Source organism: Neltuma alba, unplaced genomic scaffold (genome assembly GCF_004799145.2).
Source record: "Neltuma alba isolate B1F8T4 unplaced genomic scaffold, ASM479914v2 tig00011989_pilon, whole genome shotgun sequence".
NCBI classification, from domain to species: domain Eukaryota; kingdom Viridiplantae; phylum Streptophyta; class Magnoliopsida; order Fabales; family Fabaceae; genus Neltuma; species Neltuma alba.
The window spans coordinates 2,066-19,549 of NW_021636562.1; the positions used below are offsets into that span (position 1 = coordinate 2,066).

Genomic DNA, 17,484 nt, shown 5'->3' on the forward strand with positions numbered 1-17,484 from the left:
TATTACTACAAGGACTACCTTAAAAAAATAGATAAATATAAAAGATAAAGTGTGTTGAAATCTTATATTTAAGATCAAAATAAAAGTTAAACGAGCTCTTATATTAAGAACCAAAAGTTATATTTCATGTTTTGTTTCATATTTATCTCAAAACCTTGATCTTTCTTTCCCCGTTCCATATCCAAAAGTGTTAACTCTAATGAGAAATTAATGAATCTAGCATTATTCTTTTTGTTGGAAGATTATGGCTGGTTATGATACTATGTTTTGTTTGTATCTTCTACTTACTCCATAGAGCCACCATCTTGATGCTTCCTTCTGTGTTTCTTTTAAGGGTTAATTATATTACAGATTCCCTTACAATGGCTTTAATACCCAGATTAAAATATTTGGAAGAGACAACCAAATTGGATTCAAATATATTATTAACAGATCTAATCAATTAATAATTAACATGTGGCCAATCTCTTTGGTGGTTGAAGCTCATCATCAATATCAAAGTCTTTTTAATGACCTTTCTCTATTGTGAAGATATCCATTTTCAATGAATCAGATTCTTCAATTTCGTTCCTCTCCAATCATATTGCCTTCTTTTTTTCTAAATATATGGACATATTGATGTACATTGGATATCACATTTTGAAAAAAAGAACAAACAAAAAAAAGAAAATGAAATTTGATATTGAATTGCAAATCTTATAACCTGAAAAAAGTTTCTACTGTCTGTAACTAAACCCTAAATGCCAGATTCTAGTCAATAAGAAAAGAACAAAGGTTCCCTCCTAGAAATTATCTCCCTTGTTTGGCCCATGGTATTCTAATTGCTCATCATTATATTAATCACTAAATAATTATGTTTAATCTGGTTTTCTTTTAGACTAAATAATTGCTCATAAAAAATAGTCTTGTTGTGCAGGGAGTGAGACGTAAGGTACCCAACACCGGAAAAAATTAGGTATAAAAATGAATGGTTGGTAAATTTTAATTTTTAAAGAGATCATTATATTTAGTCTGAAAGAAAATTAAATTTAGACAAACACTTGTGAAAGAAATTATCACTAATTGGTCCAAAAAGGATGAGACATGATGTTATGCCCCAAAGGCTTGCTTCTCAACTAGTAAGCATAAAACATCATCTCTTCCTCTCAATAAAAACACAATTATGAGATGCCAAACATTTGGTAGATACCAGACCTAAAAGTGTAGGAAATAGACCATAAAATATCAGTTGATATTTTTGTTAAACTTCTTTAATTAAAAAATTAAACATAATTTATACATAATAAATATTCAAATTCAAATCATGACTAGGTTTAGTGCATAATATGAGTTGGATTAAGTCAACCCATTGATGTAGAGACGTGTTTGTCAACATGTGCGACTCAGATTCTCTTTTTTAGCTCAAACACTGGCATTAGGTACCACTGACCTTGAGGCTTCATTCACTTTCACTAATCAGCCTAATTTTGGTTAGCAAGTCTGATCAATACTCGTTAAACTTCAGCCCCACATCCAAACAAAGTGAATTTGCCCCCAGAAATCTTTTTTATTTTTCAAATTATGTTTTAGGATTAATATTGTTGTTGGTCCTTACAGTTTCATCTTATTTTGATTTTGGTCCTTATAGTTTTAAATTATTGGCTTTGAACTTTATAGTTTTATAACGAATTGGTCTGAGTTTAAGTACGGGGAATAAAATCAAAAATCGTTAAAAGTAAAAGATCACTTATTAAACCTAGACAAAAAAAAATCATGAAACTATAAGAGTAAAAACTAACTTTTTTAATGGCACACACACATTACCTTCCCCCAAGGAAGGGCTCCCCAACAGACATGTCAAGTCATCACTCACCCAGAATTGAACGTTGGACCTCCACAAAGTGGGAGGCATGGTATGCCATTAAGTTCAAGAGATTTTGGCCAAAACCAACTATTTGAAACTACATGGATAAAAACGAAATTCAATCAAACTATATACTAATCCAACTTTTTATTATCTCTTTATGTATAGTAATCTGTTTGTGTTTTACTTTTTTTCGCAAAAAAATAAAAATAAATAGACCTAACATTGATTAATTCAATAGAATTACTTTCCTTGATATATCTTATGTAATAATTAAATTTATGACTTTCATAAAAAATTATTTTCATACTAACATTATTTTTTAAATATAATTTATTTGTTATTTGATTACTGGCCAAACTTGGCCCATTACTTGAGACGGCCCAGCTTGAGTATTTTATTGGGCCCCGATTTAGCCCATGAAACACCACTAAAATTTTTGGGGGGGGGGGGAGTTAAACCGAAAGTTTCACTTTACTACCGCTTCACATGATTGAAACATCAGTATTGATTGTTTGTGAGGTAAAGAGATGTGCAGATCATGTTTTTAAAAAAAACAAACAAAAAAAAAAAAGATTTGTCCAGGTCACTTGTTTATTTATTTAATTTGGGCAGAGGTTCAGGCTTTTCCTTTTTAACTCGAGTGCGTACAAATTAAAGGAAATCGTACTACAACGTTATCTGTAAAGTATCTTCAGAAGTTTTGGTTTACCAGAGTAGATTCCTTGCAGCTCAGTCAAAGAACCTCGCTCCACCACATGTATTTTCTATCGGAGTTAATCTTGTTGAGAATATTAGGATTAAACACAACCTAATAAATATACTTTTCGGAATTTAAATTTGTATTTTTTTTCATCCATTCTGATACGAAAAATATTATATCTTACTACTAGGCGACTTAGAGTTCATTTGAAACCATTTTAAACCACATTGGATAATTCTGAGCTCAAAAATTCTAAAAAAAATTGGTTTTTAGATTTTTACTGATACTACTTACTATTTCAACTAATAGCTAATTAGTTATAATAACAACTAATTTTATTAGGACAATTAAATATTTTCACAAAAAGGAAAAGAAACTAATTTCAAAATGATCCTCGTAAGTTTTATCTAAATTAAGCCATTTAAAAATGTTATTTTAAAACTTCTATATATAGCTGCTACTTATGAGTCTTCATCCCACATGCGTAATCTTGGTGGGGAGGAGGAATAATCCAAGCAAATTAATACTATTTTCAGTTCTAATTATAAAATTTTATTTATAAATTATAAATAAGATTTTATAATTAGGATCAAAGCTAATATTTCTTTTGAGAAAAAGCAGGGGTGGTTGGGATATTTCCTTTACCCTTGCCAATGTTTGGTTGATAACTCCGCCATCTTTCCAAACAAGACTTGGTCCCTAAATTTGTAGCCACCCACTTGAATAAAAACAAGTGGGGAAACAACTTGCTAATTCCCCTCACGTGCTTCCAAACATAACATCAGAAAGCTTGAGGCATACTACTTCCAGGAATAGTCTAGAGGCGTCCTAATGACCCCCTTTAATTTGAATTTATTATTATTAGTTAGTCCCCAATGTGGACTCACAATCTATTTACGACTTTGCACATCCCCCTCCTCATTTTTTTATGGGAGAATTACAATCAATTGCTAAAAAATCAGGCAAAAAAAAAAACAACTGTTGAAAAAAAACATAATTACTAAAAAGTCTTAATAATAACCTAAATAGTTTGTAATGACAAGTTTCATATTAGAAAATAATAACTTTTGAAACTTATTTTGTAATTATTTTTCTTCCTTGGGTTCATTATAATTCTCCCTTTTTTATCATCCCAAACATACCCTTTTGTCCTTTATTTAAAATGTTAATTAAATGCACTACTCATCAAATACTAAATGTAGAAGTTAGTTAAGAAATTAATTTTGATCTTGAGTATAAAATTTTAATCTACCTTTTTTTTTATATTTATGATTTCACCTAAACTAATTTATCAAATTTATAAACTCATATATAATCTGATTTTATATATAGAGATAGTTTAGGAAAGTCAAATCACAGTTAAATAGTTTATTGTTTAATTTTTTTAATTTATTTAAATTAATTAAATAACTCTTACATAATCACCAGCAAAAAACAAATCTTCCTCAGGTCTTAAATATAAAGTCTGATTGATTATATAGGGATTAAAAAAACTGATTAAATTGGTTGCGTTTTATTCTTACGAGGAAATAGTATCATTTTTCCTACAACATAAATCCTTTTTAAGGAGCTTTTATCAAAAACAAAAAAATCCTTTTAAGGAGGGGTATTAAATATGAAAGAAAGAGGATGAGAAAAATTGTGAAATTAATGTAAAGAGTATGAGAAAATAGTAAATAATTCATTCAAAAAAATGTTAAATAAAAGAAAAAATAGATCAAATCATATTTATAAAATAGAAGAAGTATGCTCATATAATATAATTTTCTCCGCAATCCTAATTCAATGGTAGGTCAATCCATCTTCCTTCCCCGGCGCAGTACCGAGAACCTACCTCTCTTGAAAAAAAAAACCGGTAACTAACAGAATATCCTCCTCATTTAATTCAAAGTCAATATAATATTTTCATAAAAACAATAGTGCAATCAATCATGTAAAAAAATAAATAATCCACCCACAAGGGTTGCTTGACTTGCTGGCCGTTGTCTGAACGTCTATTATCTTCCGAGAAATTTGTCCGGATATGTGGGCCCGACCCGATCAGAAGAATGGGTCGCCCACGCGTCAATCACGTGTGGAATGACCAAAATGTCCTTTATCGGCCTTCTAATTCCACGAAGCCGATGCCGCGCATCGTCATAAGGACAGCCTAATATTTCTGTCTTATTCTCTCATCGGTTTTAGGGCAAGAGAACCAAAGAAAAATTAAAATAAAAATTATCGGCGAGGAAATCGGTGAGGCATACAGCGATTGTCTTCGAGTCTTTCCCCTTTTTGTGCGATCGAAGCCTCGCTAGCTGCGCGCATTTGTGTCTATAATAACCATTTTTCCGGTGAGATCTCCTATCGGATTCCCTCAATTTTCCCGGGAATTTTACGATCCTTTGTCCCCCTGATCATTTCAGGGGTTTCCATTTGGGATATTGTTTGGGTTTTGATTTTGTTGCGTTAGGGTTAATTAGGATTCTGTATTTTTAACTTTGATTCTTCTTCCTATACATTAAGCATCAATGAGCGATCATCTGGTTTTGTATGTTGACCGTCTTGTGCGGCCCCCTGCCGCTGACCCGGTCTCGCATCCGGCTGAGGTCCCGTCTGAGCCGGCTCCGCCTGTAGATGCGGCTGGACCTTCTGGTTCTTCCCCAGCGGTTGATGATGATGCAAGGTCTGAACATGATGAGGATTGTAATGAGGACAAGCCGCTGATCCAGATAGCTGAGTGTCGCATTTGTCAAGAGGAGGATAGCGTTAAGAATTTGGACACTCCTTGTGCATGTAGCGGCAGCCTAAAGGTATATCTGCCCCTCCTTTTCTCTATATTCGTTGAATTTCTGGTGTATTGTGCGAGTTTCACTCTCGTTATCAGGTATGTCTTTGAATAGTGTGATTTCAAAGACAATCAATTTACCGATATTGATGTCTGCTTTTTTTTTTTTTTTCCCGAGTGAAATTATGTCTGATTTTGTATCGGAGTTTTGCCGGAAACGATCGATTAATGTAAGAGGGAGGCTGACTTTCGAAATTCATGGGAAAGACTAAACCCTTATGCCTCATTTCTGTTAAATTTTTCTCCCGAGAAAGTAAACAGGGGATGCTCTTTAAAAGTACAAACCAAGGCGGTCTAATTTTTATTTAATTTCTGCCATTTAGCCTCTCAGAATCATTACTGATTATAATTATTTCTCCACTACACTATTTGCTCTGATAGAAGGTTTATAAGTTTGTTAGTATGCTTTTGGTGTTTTACATGCCGTCATGATCATGTTGTGAAACATTCTACCGGGCTAGCTCTTCCCTTTGCATTATCACCGACTTAAGACATATAATTTGGCATTTAGAACAGGTTTCATTATAATGTTTTGCGGGGGAAAAAATATTCTGTCAAGCTTAATGAATCGTTCCCTGTGTTGAAATTGAACGAGATGGTATGTGCATTATAATGATTAATACCAATCTCCATTTTGATGCTGAGAATGCAAAACAAGAATGGACCATTGTTTTTTTTAAAAAAAAAAAATCTATATGAAGGAAGTGTGAGAAACGCTAGTGTGAAGTAGCAAGTAGTATTGGCGTTCAGTTTGTACATCTCTATTTCGTGTTCATTATTGTTTCTATGCTGTTAGTAAACTGGTTGAATTTTTTTAGTTTCTTTTTAGTTGAAATGAAGTGAGTAATTATTGGAATTTCTCATACAGTTTGCTCACAGAAAGTGCGTTCAACATTGGTGCAATGAAAAGGGAGATATAATTTGTGAGATATGTCATCAGGTATGTTTGCTTTTAACATTTTGTTCTTTAAATTTCAAAATCATGTCATTCATGGAATGTTGTGATGATGGTAGAGTATGGTATTTGTGCTTATTTGTAAAACTTTATTGAACATCCGATGAAATGTCCTAGAAGGAAAATAAAACAAGGGGAATGGGAAACCAAAGTGATCAAGATGAGATGTTCCAGCTTCCTTATCCTTTTCACCTTTTGGATTATGGAATGGCTTTCTAGTTAACTAGGGATCCTCTGATTTGATTTTAATGCTCCTTTTTTTGTTTATAGCCCAACTGGATGTGCCTTTTTGCTTGGACAAAATTTTGCAATTATTTGAAGTCCTGCTTAGCTTTGATATATATATATTTTTTAATCTGTTTGCAATTGTCAGCCGTATCAACCGGGTTATACTGCCCCACCACCTCGTCCCCAGCCTGATGAAACTACCATTGACATAGGGTAAGTTGAAGTTTCTACATTAAATGTGTAGCATTTGATTGATTATTTAATTTTATGTGTCGATTATTCTCTTTTGCAAGTTATATAGACTGGTATGACGTAAAGATGTTTGCTTGGAACTCTTGTGAAATAGTTGATATTTGGCTGTTTTAACAGTGGGGGCTGGACAATCTCTGGGACACCTTTGGACTTGCGTGATCCTCGACTGTTGGCAATTGCTGAGGCAGAACGCCAATTCTTGGAAGCTGAATATGATGAGTATGCTGCTTCTAATGCTAGTGGAGCAGCTTTTTGTCGCTCTGCTGCTCTAATTGTAAGTTATTAAACTTGAATTCTTTTCTAAATAATCAGTTATGTATGCATGTTGACAGACACTCAACATTTATGAACGTTAGCATTTTATATTTATTGGGGGTTTTTGTTAGTAATTGCATTGAGCTTTGGGCGAAGATATGACCGTTTGCACCACTTATTTGGTCACTTGGTATTAATTATGCACATTTTTTTATGTCAGCATGCTGGCTGTTGAATGTGGTTCTAAGCATAATCTATTCCGTTTGGTGCAGCTGATGGCTCTATTACTTTTGCGGCATGCACTTTCAGTTACAGATTCTGATGCTGATGATGATCCATCTACTTTTTTCTCCGTGAGTCATTTGAGTTTCTTCTGGCTTATAGTTTCAATAATGCTGCAGCCGAACAGATTCCAAGTAGCATGGCCGGTCCAATCAATCTAACTAGCTCACCAATTCCTGCAGCTTTTCTTGCTTAGAGCAGCTGGATTTCTTTTACCTTGCTACATCATGGCTTGGGCAATCAGTATTTTGCAACGTCGGCGACAAAGACAAGTGAGTCTCAGTTTCACATCTGACCTATTCTCAGTGATGATGCTATTTCTTGGCAAATGTTAATCTTATGGTTCTCTCAATTGTTAACATTTCATGTTTTTGCGAAGCAGGAAGCGGCAGCACTGGCAGCAACCCAAGTTGCTTTTGTATTGCAATCTGGACAGCGGAGGGGTCTGCAATTTGCGATCGCACCAGCAGGACCCACACTGGATTCACAACCGGAGCATGTGTAGGTTGTTTGTTATGAATCCGTGGTTTATGTATGTGCCATTTTTGAAATGCGATACTCTTCATTTCTCAGCTCTGATGTACCTGTACATACCTTAGATTGGATGGCTCCAAACTTATCTCTATCTGATTGATTATTTATTCCTCTGATTCCTCCCAGTCATCATACTTGCTGAGAAAAATAGAATAAAGTTGTCGCCATTTCAGATTCACTTTTTTTTTTTTGGTTTGCTGGTGTTATTTCTGTTTTGGTTAATTCAACTAGAACAACCCTGATCCATTGCACTGGATGGAAGGTGGGGTTTGAACCCCTTGTTGAAATGTAAATATTTGAGAAGAAAAAATAATTAAAAAAAGTTGCAGAAAAAATAATCAACTTTATATTTTTTTGATGCAAGAGAGGGCTAGGCCCAACAATTAAATTTAAAACTCTGGGGAATCAAAATCCCATGCACTCTTTGAAAAGCAAATCCTGCAACCTCACCGGGCAAGAGTCCAGTACTGATGAACGTGCAAGCCCTTCCTTCGCTAAAGCATCTGCTACCTTGTACTGCTCTCGAGATATGTGGTGTATGGTCACTTCCCACGAATATTCCAAAAGCTTTCGGATTTGTACGAATAATCGACTTTATACTGGTATATGAGTAGCGTCTATTCCGTTCGGGCTGTTCTACGAAGCCCACGATTCGTTCTCCTAGATTTAGTATTTTGTCTGTTGGATGGATCAAGCAGCTGGCCTCTTGCAATTTGGTCACGATTTTTTTTTCCTAGTCCTATTCAACCGTTGTTAAATATAAGTATATTTCTCAACAGAGATTTTGAGTCATTGTGATGTTATAAGGAACTAATCTTTCTGTTAAATTTAGCACCGTTGGTTAAAAGATTGTCTCATTTGTCATGTATCTTTCTTACTCAATTGGGTCACAATAGTAACGGATGTAGAAATACGAAAACGTAGGACTTCTTCGAGAATCTGCCATTTCTCGATTGGAAAGTATCAAAAAGTTACGTATCATGCCTAATTCGCATTCCTCGGGATGGGGGTATATTTGAATTTTAAACCAAATAAAAAATTGCTACATCCGGTTCTAATTATAAGACCTCATTTATAATTTACAAATAAAATCTTATAATTAGGACCAGAAATAATACTAAGCATCTTCAGAATTATAAAAGTCAAATAAGATGCACTAAATTTCTTATGCTTCTTTTAAAAAAAAAAAATCACAATTGTAGTTAACTTCCCCAAGTCACCCATTATTTCGCCTATCAGATTAGAGACTATAAAAGACACAATAAAGACATGGAAGAGTAGGGAGACAGTATATAAACCAACCATGTAGAAATTCACTAATCAAAGTTTCTAAAGCATGTCCAAGCTGAACAGCAAAGCAATGTCATGATATGGGCATATGGCTGATTATGTTACAGTCAACATTTTCTGGACAAAGATTTACATTACATGACCCTCTTAGAAACCTCAACAGTGTGACATTTAATTACATTTTAATTGAATGCAGTTGATGAAGATCCTGTAATGCAGCTACTGATAAGGGATTAATAACACAGGGAGCTCCCCTGGGGGGGGGTTTGAAGAAAGCAGATAGGAATATATTCTGATGAGATAGTTTAGGAATGATTATGATGCCATGTTGTTCATTTTTAAAAACCAGAAAGAGGGAGAGAGAGCAATGAAGCATCCCACTTTACCTTATGTTTTGGTGACATTCTCTTTGTAGCTTCAACTTTTGTCTTTCCTTTGTAAAGAATATATAGTGACCTCTCAGTTTTATTTTTATACATAACATTGGTCCCCCAACCCCCACCCCCACCCCAAAAAGGAAAAAAAAAAACAACCAAAAAAAAATCTAAATTTGAGGTCTTTGTATTCTTTCTGCTCTTTTTATCATTTGTTGTCCCTAGGAAAAAGATATAATTGTATATACAATCTATTTAGTAAGTTTCATTTGAATAGGTATGTTAATGTAAGACCCAACACACTATTTTTTTTAAATGATTTTTTTATTTAATACAATTTAAACACACGCACGTCAAGCTTGAGTTGAAATCTCGTCCACATGTGATGAGTACAACTCCTACTATGACAACTTGCCGTTATCTTTTTTTTTTTTTTTTTGAAAAAAATGATTTAAAAGGTAATGAAGAATATTCAAATATAATTGTAAACTATCAATAAAGCACAGTAATAATCATGATTGAGAAACAGTTAAAGAACAATTTAGGTGCTTATTGTGAAGCTTACACTTAACAAAATCACAAGACATTGAGAAGTTAGGGAAGCTAAAGATCAAAATACGCTCAAATGAATTAAAAAAGGAAGAGAAACAGATTGTGTAACTTTCTCCTTTGTTACCTAGGTCTAGCTTAAGTACAAAAATATGGTAGGATAAGAGTAATATTCCACGATCTATGACTCTTTTCGATCTGCTTATAAACATTTTCATATAAGTTGAGATAAAACTCCTTATAAACACAAAATCTTACTCTTTTTTCAATAACGGCCTCTACTGGATTTATGTTATTTCATCATTTTACGTGTAGGATACAAAATTCAGATGTTATATTTTATTAAAGAATCTTATATATCAAGTACTAAAAATTTGTTTCCTTGGGACAAAAGGAACAAAGAAACGGATTCAGTTTCTTCAATGAACCTCTAGTATAGGTAAGGAGAGAAAGAAAAAGAAATACACAGCTCTGGCTTGACATGTGAATCCCATCAAACTTTGATCTCATTCTTTTTTCTATATATTATTACGCTCCTATATTTGTTTATATGGAGTTTTTTTTTTTTCATTAAGCTCAGGTATCTATTGCCGATAACAGTGATAATAGTAATTAATCCTTTCATACCATAAATTTTTTAAAAGGGTTTTAATGTTGAACCACGAGAGTCGAGACCCTCTCCATACACATCAATAAAAAGCATTTTAAATGTTATATTTATGCATTAAGTTAATCTTTATACACACCAACTGAATATAATTTTACGTCTAGAGTGCGGCCAAGTTTGAAATGATCTTATTTATAGTAATATTAAAAATATAAAAAATATGGTCATATTTAATGAAGTTGGATCTTGGTTCAAATTCTACTCTAACTATGATGGCAAAAAAATATCTACTCAGCTAACTTACTAGGTCGTATTTCCAGTATTTCATGGATTTAAAAAAGACTGCAGATTGATTAACAATAAGAACTTTTTTTTTTTTTAAGCTTTATGTTCTTCAAGTTGCTTTTACTATTCTTCTTTCTCTCTCTTCTTTTCTTTCTTTCTTTCTTTCTTTCTTTTTTTTTTTGCCTTTTTCCCCCTCTGGTGGCTGCTCAGAATCCTTCTTTCTCCTTTTCTTCTCAGAATCTCATATCTACCATTGGATCAAATAATGAATGGTTCAGATTTCATACTTTATAAAACTATTATTATAACCTTACTAAATAGGAGAGAGAAGGTGGACATCTGTTTTTTAAAATTTAAATCTGAACCATCTATTATTGGATCCAATAGTAGAGATGAGATTCTGAGAAGAAAGGAGAAAGAAGGATTCTGAGAGGATCCAAACCCCTGGTGGCATTATATAAACTGAGTCATCAGGATCATTGTCTCCATCAGGACCGTTAAGCTCAGCTATGGCTTGTTTGGTTCGCAACAAATTTACAAAGGGCTCAGTACTTTAAGACCAGTCTCCATAATGAAGAAAGCCATGATTTGCAAAACTTTTACCTTTGTTTCTTTTTTTTTCCCCTGTATTACTATTCAAAATTTAATCACAGCAAGTGGGTTCCGCCATTAACATTTAACAGTCACATTACTCTCTTTTTTAATCAGAAAAACAAACGTAAGAGACAAGTACATTAATATTAAGAAAGTACATGCCGTACCACATATCCCCTGTGCATTTAAGGTCCCACGGTATAGATTTCTTTTCTATTTCCTAATTAGGCCAAGTGACTTGATTGAACCTAAAACATTTTGAAAGGATTAACATACCCCACCTCCAACAACTGAAGCCAGCCACTATGAAACTTTGGGATCTGCAAAAGTATTGAACTCTTGAAAATGACAAGGGAATTAACAAGTAAAAAGACTTAAATTTCCTTCTTTGAAATCAAAGTTCTGAGTTTTGTTTTGTAAAATTATTATCAAAATCATAACTTAATAATCTTCTTGATGATATGGAAGTATTTGAAGTTTACAACTGTAATTTTAAAAAGTTTCAGTAACATGTACATACAAAGAAGGTAGAAGCGATAGCGTTGATTCTTCCTAAATACAGATTTTTAAGGCCCTAGCTTCTCTGATATCATGAGTTTAAAAAGGGTCTCTATCTATTCTTTTTTTTTTCTGACAAAAAATGCTCTTTGAATGAATCCCACTCTTTAAAGTGACTTCACATGAGATTTAAATAAACAAAGGAAGGAAAATACAAGGCGTCTCATATGACAATTAGTATGAATCTCTCTCTTTCTCTTTCTCTACCTCAAATGATGTGAGTTTCAGAAGATTGGAATGTCAGGCAAATCCCATGCAAATAATAACAAACAAACCTAAGCAAGAAGATTGGAATGTCCAAGTAAATGTCTGGCACGTTTAAGGCAAAAGGATGCAAATGAACAGCTATTCAAAGAGAGAATGAAAGAATATTCTATTGAGGTATGAGCCTTGCTAGGTACAAGGCATAAACAAAAACCCTCAAAAGGAAGTCTCAAATCTTATGAGAAGAATAGAAAGCAACAAGTCATTTTATCTCTTTCACTTTAATTAAAAGATTAAAAAAGCAAAGAATGAACACAAATTTTTTTCCCAAGGTATTATTGTGTCATTTGGACCATGACCAGTCATCCTTCCCCCAAACACCATGTCAGCCTGTTGTGATAATAAAGTGAGGAATTTATGCTTTCCACAGTTCCTACTTGCATGTGATTTTTACTTAAAAAAACAAATAAACCAAACGAGAGAGAGAGAGAGAGAGAGAGAGAGAGGGGAATTAGAGCTCCATCTTAAAGTAAAACAAAGCATAAAGGTACACATTGAGCCAAAGAAATCAAGTACTGTTAATTTTGTTGCCTGGGGAAGAGAGCTTGGAATTCTAAAGAGGAAGAGGAAGATCATAAAACAGAATAAAGCAACAGTTTGTTTCTTTTGGGGACTCTTCTATTCGCCATCTATTCTTTATATGTCTTGCTTGCTTCCTACTGTAGCAACCTCTTTCTTCTGAGTGGCCCATTTTTTTGTTGTCTTCCATCTTCATCTTAATTAAAAGTAACTTAAACACCCTTTCCTTAATAACAAAGAAAAGCGAATTTACCAAAATAACCCCCAACACTAATTCTCACATGTAATATGTAATATTGCCTTATCATCATGAGCAAACATTAAAACAGTCTTTTTCATAATCCCAACCAGTACTGAGGTTAAGATACAACACCTACTTACTCTATCCAAACAAATGTTAAGGATAAAGATGTCCCACCAAACTTGTAGTCTGAGATGGCTATTGACAAATGACAACGAAGAATGCAACAAGCTACTTATACATACATTGGCAAGCATAATGGTATTACGTGGCATTTCTCCCAAGAGATTTATCAGTAGACAAAAAGAAAGCTTATGATGAAGATGTACGGGAACAAATGAAAAAAGATACTTGGCTTCTCAAGGGTATTGTTCCAACCCCTTTATTCATCCTTGTCAGATTCTTCAATAACAGCCTTAATTTGCTTAGGATGTAGGCTCATGATTCAGGGTGAATCTTAAATTCCTGTAGGCCCTACCTGCTTTAACCTTTAAAAACCCCTTCAAATCCAACAAGGCATACATAACAAAGCTTATATCTACAGGGATGGACCATAAGAATACAGAGACTGCTAGAGCAGAACTACTTCTTCTGTTAGTTTAAACAGGAAGAAGATCTTCCTATTCCTTACTTCTAGTCCCAGTCCAGAGAAAATGGTGTTTACCTCTTTGAGAGTCTTTGTTCTTCTTCTCTGTGTTGGGTTGTTATCAGTTCAACCAGAGAAAGTATTATGCCTGAGAAAGCTTGCGCATCCACTTGGACAGATCCAAGAACACAGGATAATGCTGCAGAATCAGCCTACTCCGAGAGCTGCAAGCATGGAAGTAATGAACACAAAGAAGAAGAAGAAGAAGACAGCAAATGCAGAACACAGGATTGATCCAAATCAGTCAAGCAAAAGAAGAGTACGAAGAGGATCAGATCCTATCCACAACAGATGTTAATACACGAACCTCTTTCTGTAAAAATGAAAGAAAGCAACGCCAAGCCAACATCTGAGAGTGAGCAAAGATAGAAGGACACATTCAAAAATGAAGAGGAGGCTAGAAATTTAGCAAACTGTGCCAGCTTTCTCAGGAGACCTTCATGGCGGTTGGTTCGTTTTTTCTGTTCTTCTTGTTCAATCTGGTTTGAGAATTTCGCCTTAGACAGATATGTATAGGCAAGCTATTAGAGAAGTCCTTGAAAAGGAATTCAGTGAGCCGCCATCATCTGTGTGTTGCCAACTGAGGAGGTTTGTAAAAGGAAAAAAAAACAAACTAAAGACACTGTAGATGATGGTGCTGGCTCCGAGAAACGAAAAGGCTCTCTTCTACTCTTATTCAGAAAGAATATAGTGAAATTCTTTTGCGATCATCAGGGAAAATGCTCTTCTGAGAGTATTTCAAATCTTAATGTTCTTGGTCATCTCGTTTTCTTGTCTCATCATGGAAAGCAATTTTGAAATTCAAATTCGTGCAGTTTTTCTGTTTTCCTTTCCATTTCCCCTGTTTCTCAAGGGTTAAATGTGGTGGTAAGAAGAGAGGAGGATTCATTCTAGTCTCTATACAACAGAACATATAACAGTAACCTCAACAAATAGAATCAGATGTATAACTCTGTCTCTAGCTTGAGACAGAACAAGCTAAGTAACATATCCTAAGTACGCTGTTAATTTATTTTTCATAAATTTATACTTTCTTGTTACCTGTTTAGACTTGAGAGGCCTTATATTAAGATGATTTGTTGGAATTTTTTAATTAGACTTTTTGAAGGAATATACAAGTAATTTTGACATTATATCTTGACCCAGGAGCATATCATACTAGGTTTTATGCATCTCTTTGCAGCATAATTTTTTCATGGTAAGCACTGATAGCTTAAGATTATAAGTGGGATCAAACGTACGACTTTCTATTTTCAAAGGAGTTTTCTATGTTACTAGAATACGAGATTATTGATGCAATATAATTTTATTCAACCTAAGATTTATTCTCACTTTTCACTAATACTGCTTGATTTTAAGATATTCTTCTGGTTTGCTTGGGGGGGGGGGACCCAAGCGTGAGTGAAGTCATTGTTCAGCCAGGAAGCCAGAAATCGTCATGAGTTCATGAGAGACTCAGTGATATGCTGGAAATTAAACAGTGAGAACGACAAAATGAAAGTTAATATCCCTTCCTTAACGGGCAAACGCTACAAGACTCTTTTTTAAGGTCTTAACCAAAAACCCAAAATCCATTTGATGAGGCAACAGAAACGGGCAAAGAAAAATGAACTGTGAGGAATGTGGGGAAACCATACGTACATTGCTTTATGGAAAATCATGAATCACGAGTTTGGATATCCTCAGTCAAAAAGAAAGACATTGGGATTGGAGCATTATGATCAGTCGATGCCAGCAAAAGAACAAGAGGCTCAATCACACTAGAAATTCTAAAACAGATTGCAAATGCAATAAAGAAATAATTAAGAGATTATTTTATTTATATAACATCAAATTTAAACTGCTCAGATTTCAATCTAGCATACAGAGTGGAGAGAATCCAAGTCTGAAGTTTACTTGGTGGCGTTTGAAGTTCTGTCAAGAACCATGATCAAATAAAACATAGACTCTGTGGATCGGATCTAGGCAGGAAGTTCCCCTTATTAGAGGTAGAAACAAGCCAAGCGGCCTGTCAGGGATTTATGGCCTAACTTGGCTTGTTTTCAAAAAGAAGCAGGTTGAAACCTGTTTGAAAGCCCGTTTGGTTTAACAAGTCAGATTTAGGCTTTTTGAGAACTTGTTAGGCCTATTATAAATTTATAATTATAATAATAAAAAAAATAGTTAATGCTATTATTGGTGTGCTCTTTTAATTTTTTTTTTAAATTTTAATACATAGTTAATGGTTTAATGCTTCCTTGGTTTAGTTGACAAGTAAAGATAAGGATATAATTTAAAATAATAATATCAATAAATAATATTATCTTTAAATTTTAAAAACATAGATAACATAGGGGAAAAAAATTTTGTTCCAAGAATCGAGTGATAAATTAATTAACTTATGTGTTATTTTGATCTAATTATGATACCCTCTTCATTCATGTAAAATTAGTAATTTTTTTCTCCCTATTTATTTGTCCCAAGCATGATTTCCGTTTTGTACTTAAACTTGGTCTTGTTTCAAATTTTAACATACGATTACAATTAGTTTTTAATAATATCTTTGTTAACTGTAATTAAGATTTAAAATAGTGCTTGTGACACTAAAATTTAAATAAAAGATAAGACTAAAAAGATAATTATTATGTAGGCTTTTTTAAATCTTACTTTTTTAAATATCATTATGTAATTTAAATTTCTTAAAAATACAGGTTATTTAACAAGCTTTAGGCCAAGCACAGGTTTGAGAATAAACCCATGACAGGCCAGATGTTAGGCTCAAACCAATATGTTATAAAACAAGCTTGGCAAGTAAGTACTCATTTGACCTTACCTGTTTTTACTCTTACTTGTTACATAACCAACTTTTTTTGTTTAAGTTTTTTGGGCCAAAGTTTGACTGACCCGAGATACTATTAAAAGCATAAGAAAGAATGCATAAAACATAACCCAGAAAAATTGCTCCATTTTATGTATGTTGCACGAAATACCTGATATGTAGGTGGGTGAACATAATGATAGCACAGGTTAGTCATTTACATAAACTAAAATCTTACAAACGTGAGTCCAAATAAGTACATTTATTAGGAAGGTTTTAATCTTAAACAATCCCGACCTAATAAAAATTAATTTCAAGTTCAAAATAATGGAGGGATACTCTGAATTACATTAAAAAAAAAGTCTTACAAACACGTCTACAAGAATTAAAAATCACAATTAATCAACGATATAGATTTGAATTTTGATTTGTAACGAGGGATTATATCATTTTGCTGTATCTATTCCCTTTGCTCCATAACAACTTAATGACATATAGATTTACGGGGGTAGATGCTAATCTGAGAATAGATGGCAAGAGTAAAACAGGATGTATATTATTATTAATATTAAATTCAATTTTTATGGTTTTATGTTATAAATAATTTCCCGGCGGGGGATTAATAATGATGATGAACTGCTGCTTTTCTGGAATCCCTCAGACGGATTTCTCTCCCATGTGGCGTTTTGTTACGAGGGATCAATATGATGTAAGTGGGCCTGGAACTATATATATATATATATATACACATTGAAACTTTATTTTCCCTTTCATCGTCAGATTCTTTGGAGGAGGAAGAGGAAGAAGGGTATTGAGGTACATATATATGTGTGTGTGTGTGTGTATGTATTTATGTATGGCGACCAACTAGAAGAATATAA

At 33.6% G+C, this 17,484-nt stretch overlaps 1 protein-coding gene across 1 annotated transcript; it reads left to right on the plus strand.

Annotated features, from left to right (window-relative positions):
* Positions 1 to 4,207: 4,207 nt before the first annotated feature.
* Positions 4,208 to 8,057, plus strand: LOC114720586 (uncharacterized). Its single transcript, XM_028906247.1, has 9 exons — positions 4,208 to 4,218; positions 4,737 to 4,879; positions 5,052 to 5,338; positions 6,242 to 6,313; positions 6,702 to 6,769; positions 6,926 to 7,082; positions 7,336 to 7,416; positions 7,528 to 7,617; positions 7,728 to 8,057. The coding sequence occupies exons 3-9, from the start codon at positions 5,057 to 5,059 to the stop codon at positions 7,848 to 7,850; spliced, it is 873 nt and encodes a 290-aa protein (XP_028762080.1). The 5' UTR covers positions 4,208 to 4,218; positions 4,737 to 4,879; positions 5,052 to 5,056; the 3' UTR covers positions 7,851 to 8,057.
* The last annotated feature ends 9,427 nt before the right edge of the window (positions 8,058 to 17,484 follow it).

Bases quoted from the DNA above. Each gene is read 5' to 3' on its own strand.
- LOC114720586 (XM_028906247.1), top strand. From the start codon at position 5,057: ATGAGCGATCATCTGGTTTTGTATGTTGACCGTCTTGTGCGGCCCCCT. The intron at 6,770-6,925 runs GTAAGTTGAAGT...CTGTTTTAACAG, and splicing joins GAAACTACCATTGACATAGG to TGGGGGCTGGACAATCTCTG. The intron at 7,083-7,335 runs GTAAGTTATTAA...CGTTTGGTGCAG, and splicing joins GTCGCTCTGCTGCTCTAATT to CTGATGGCTCTATTACTTTT.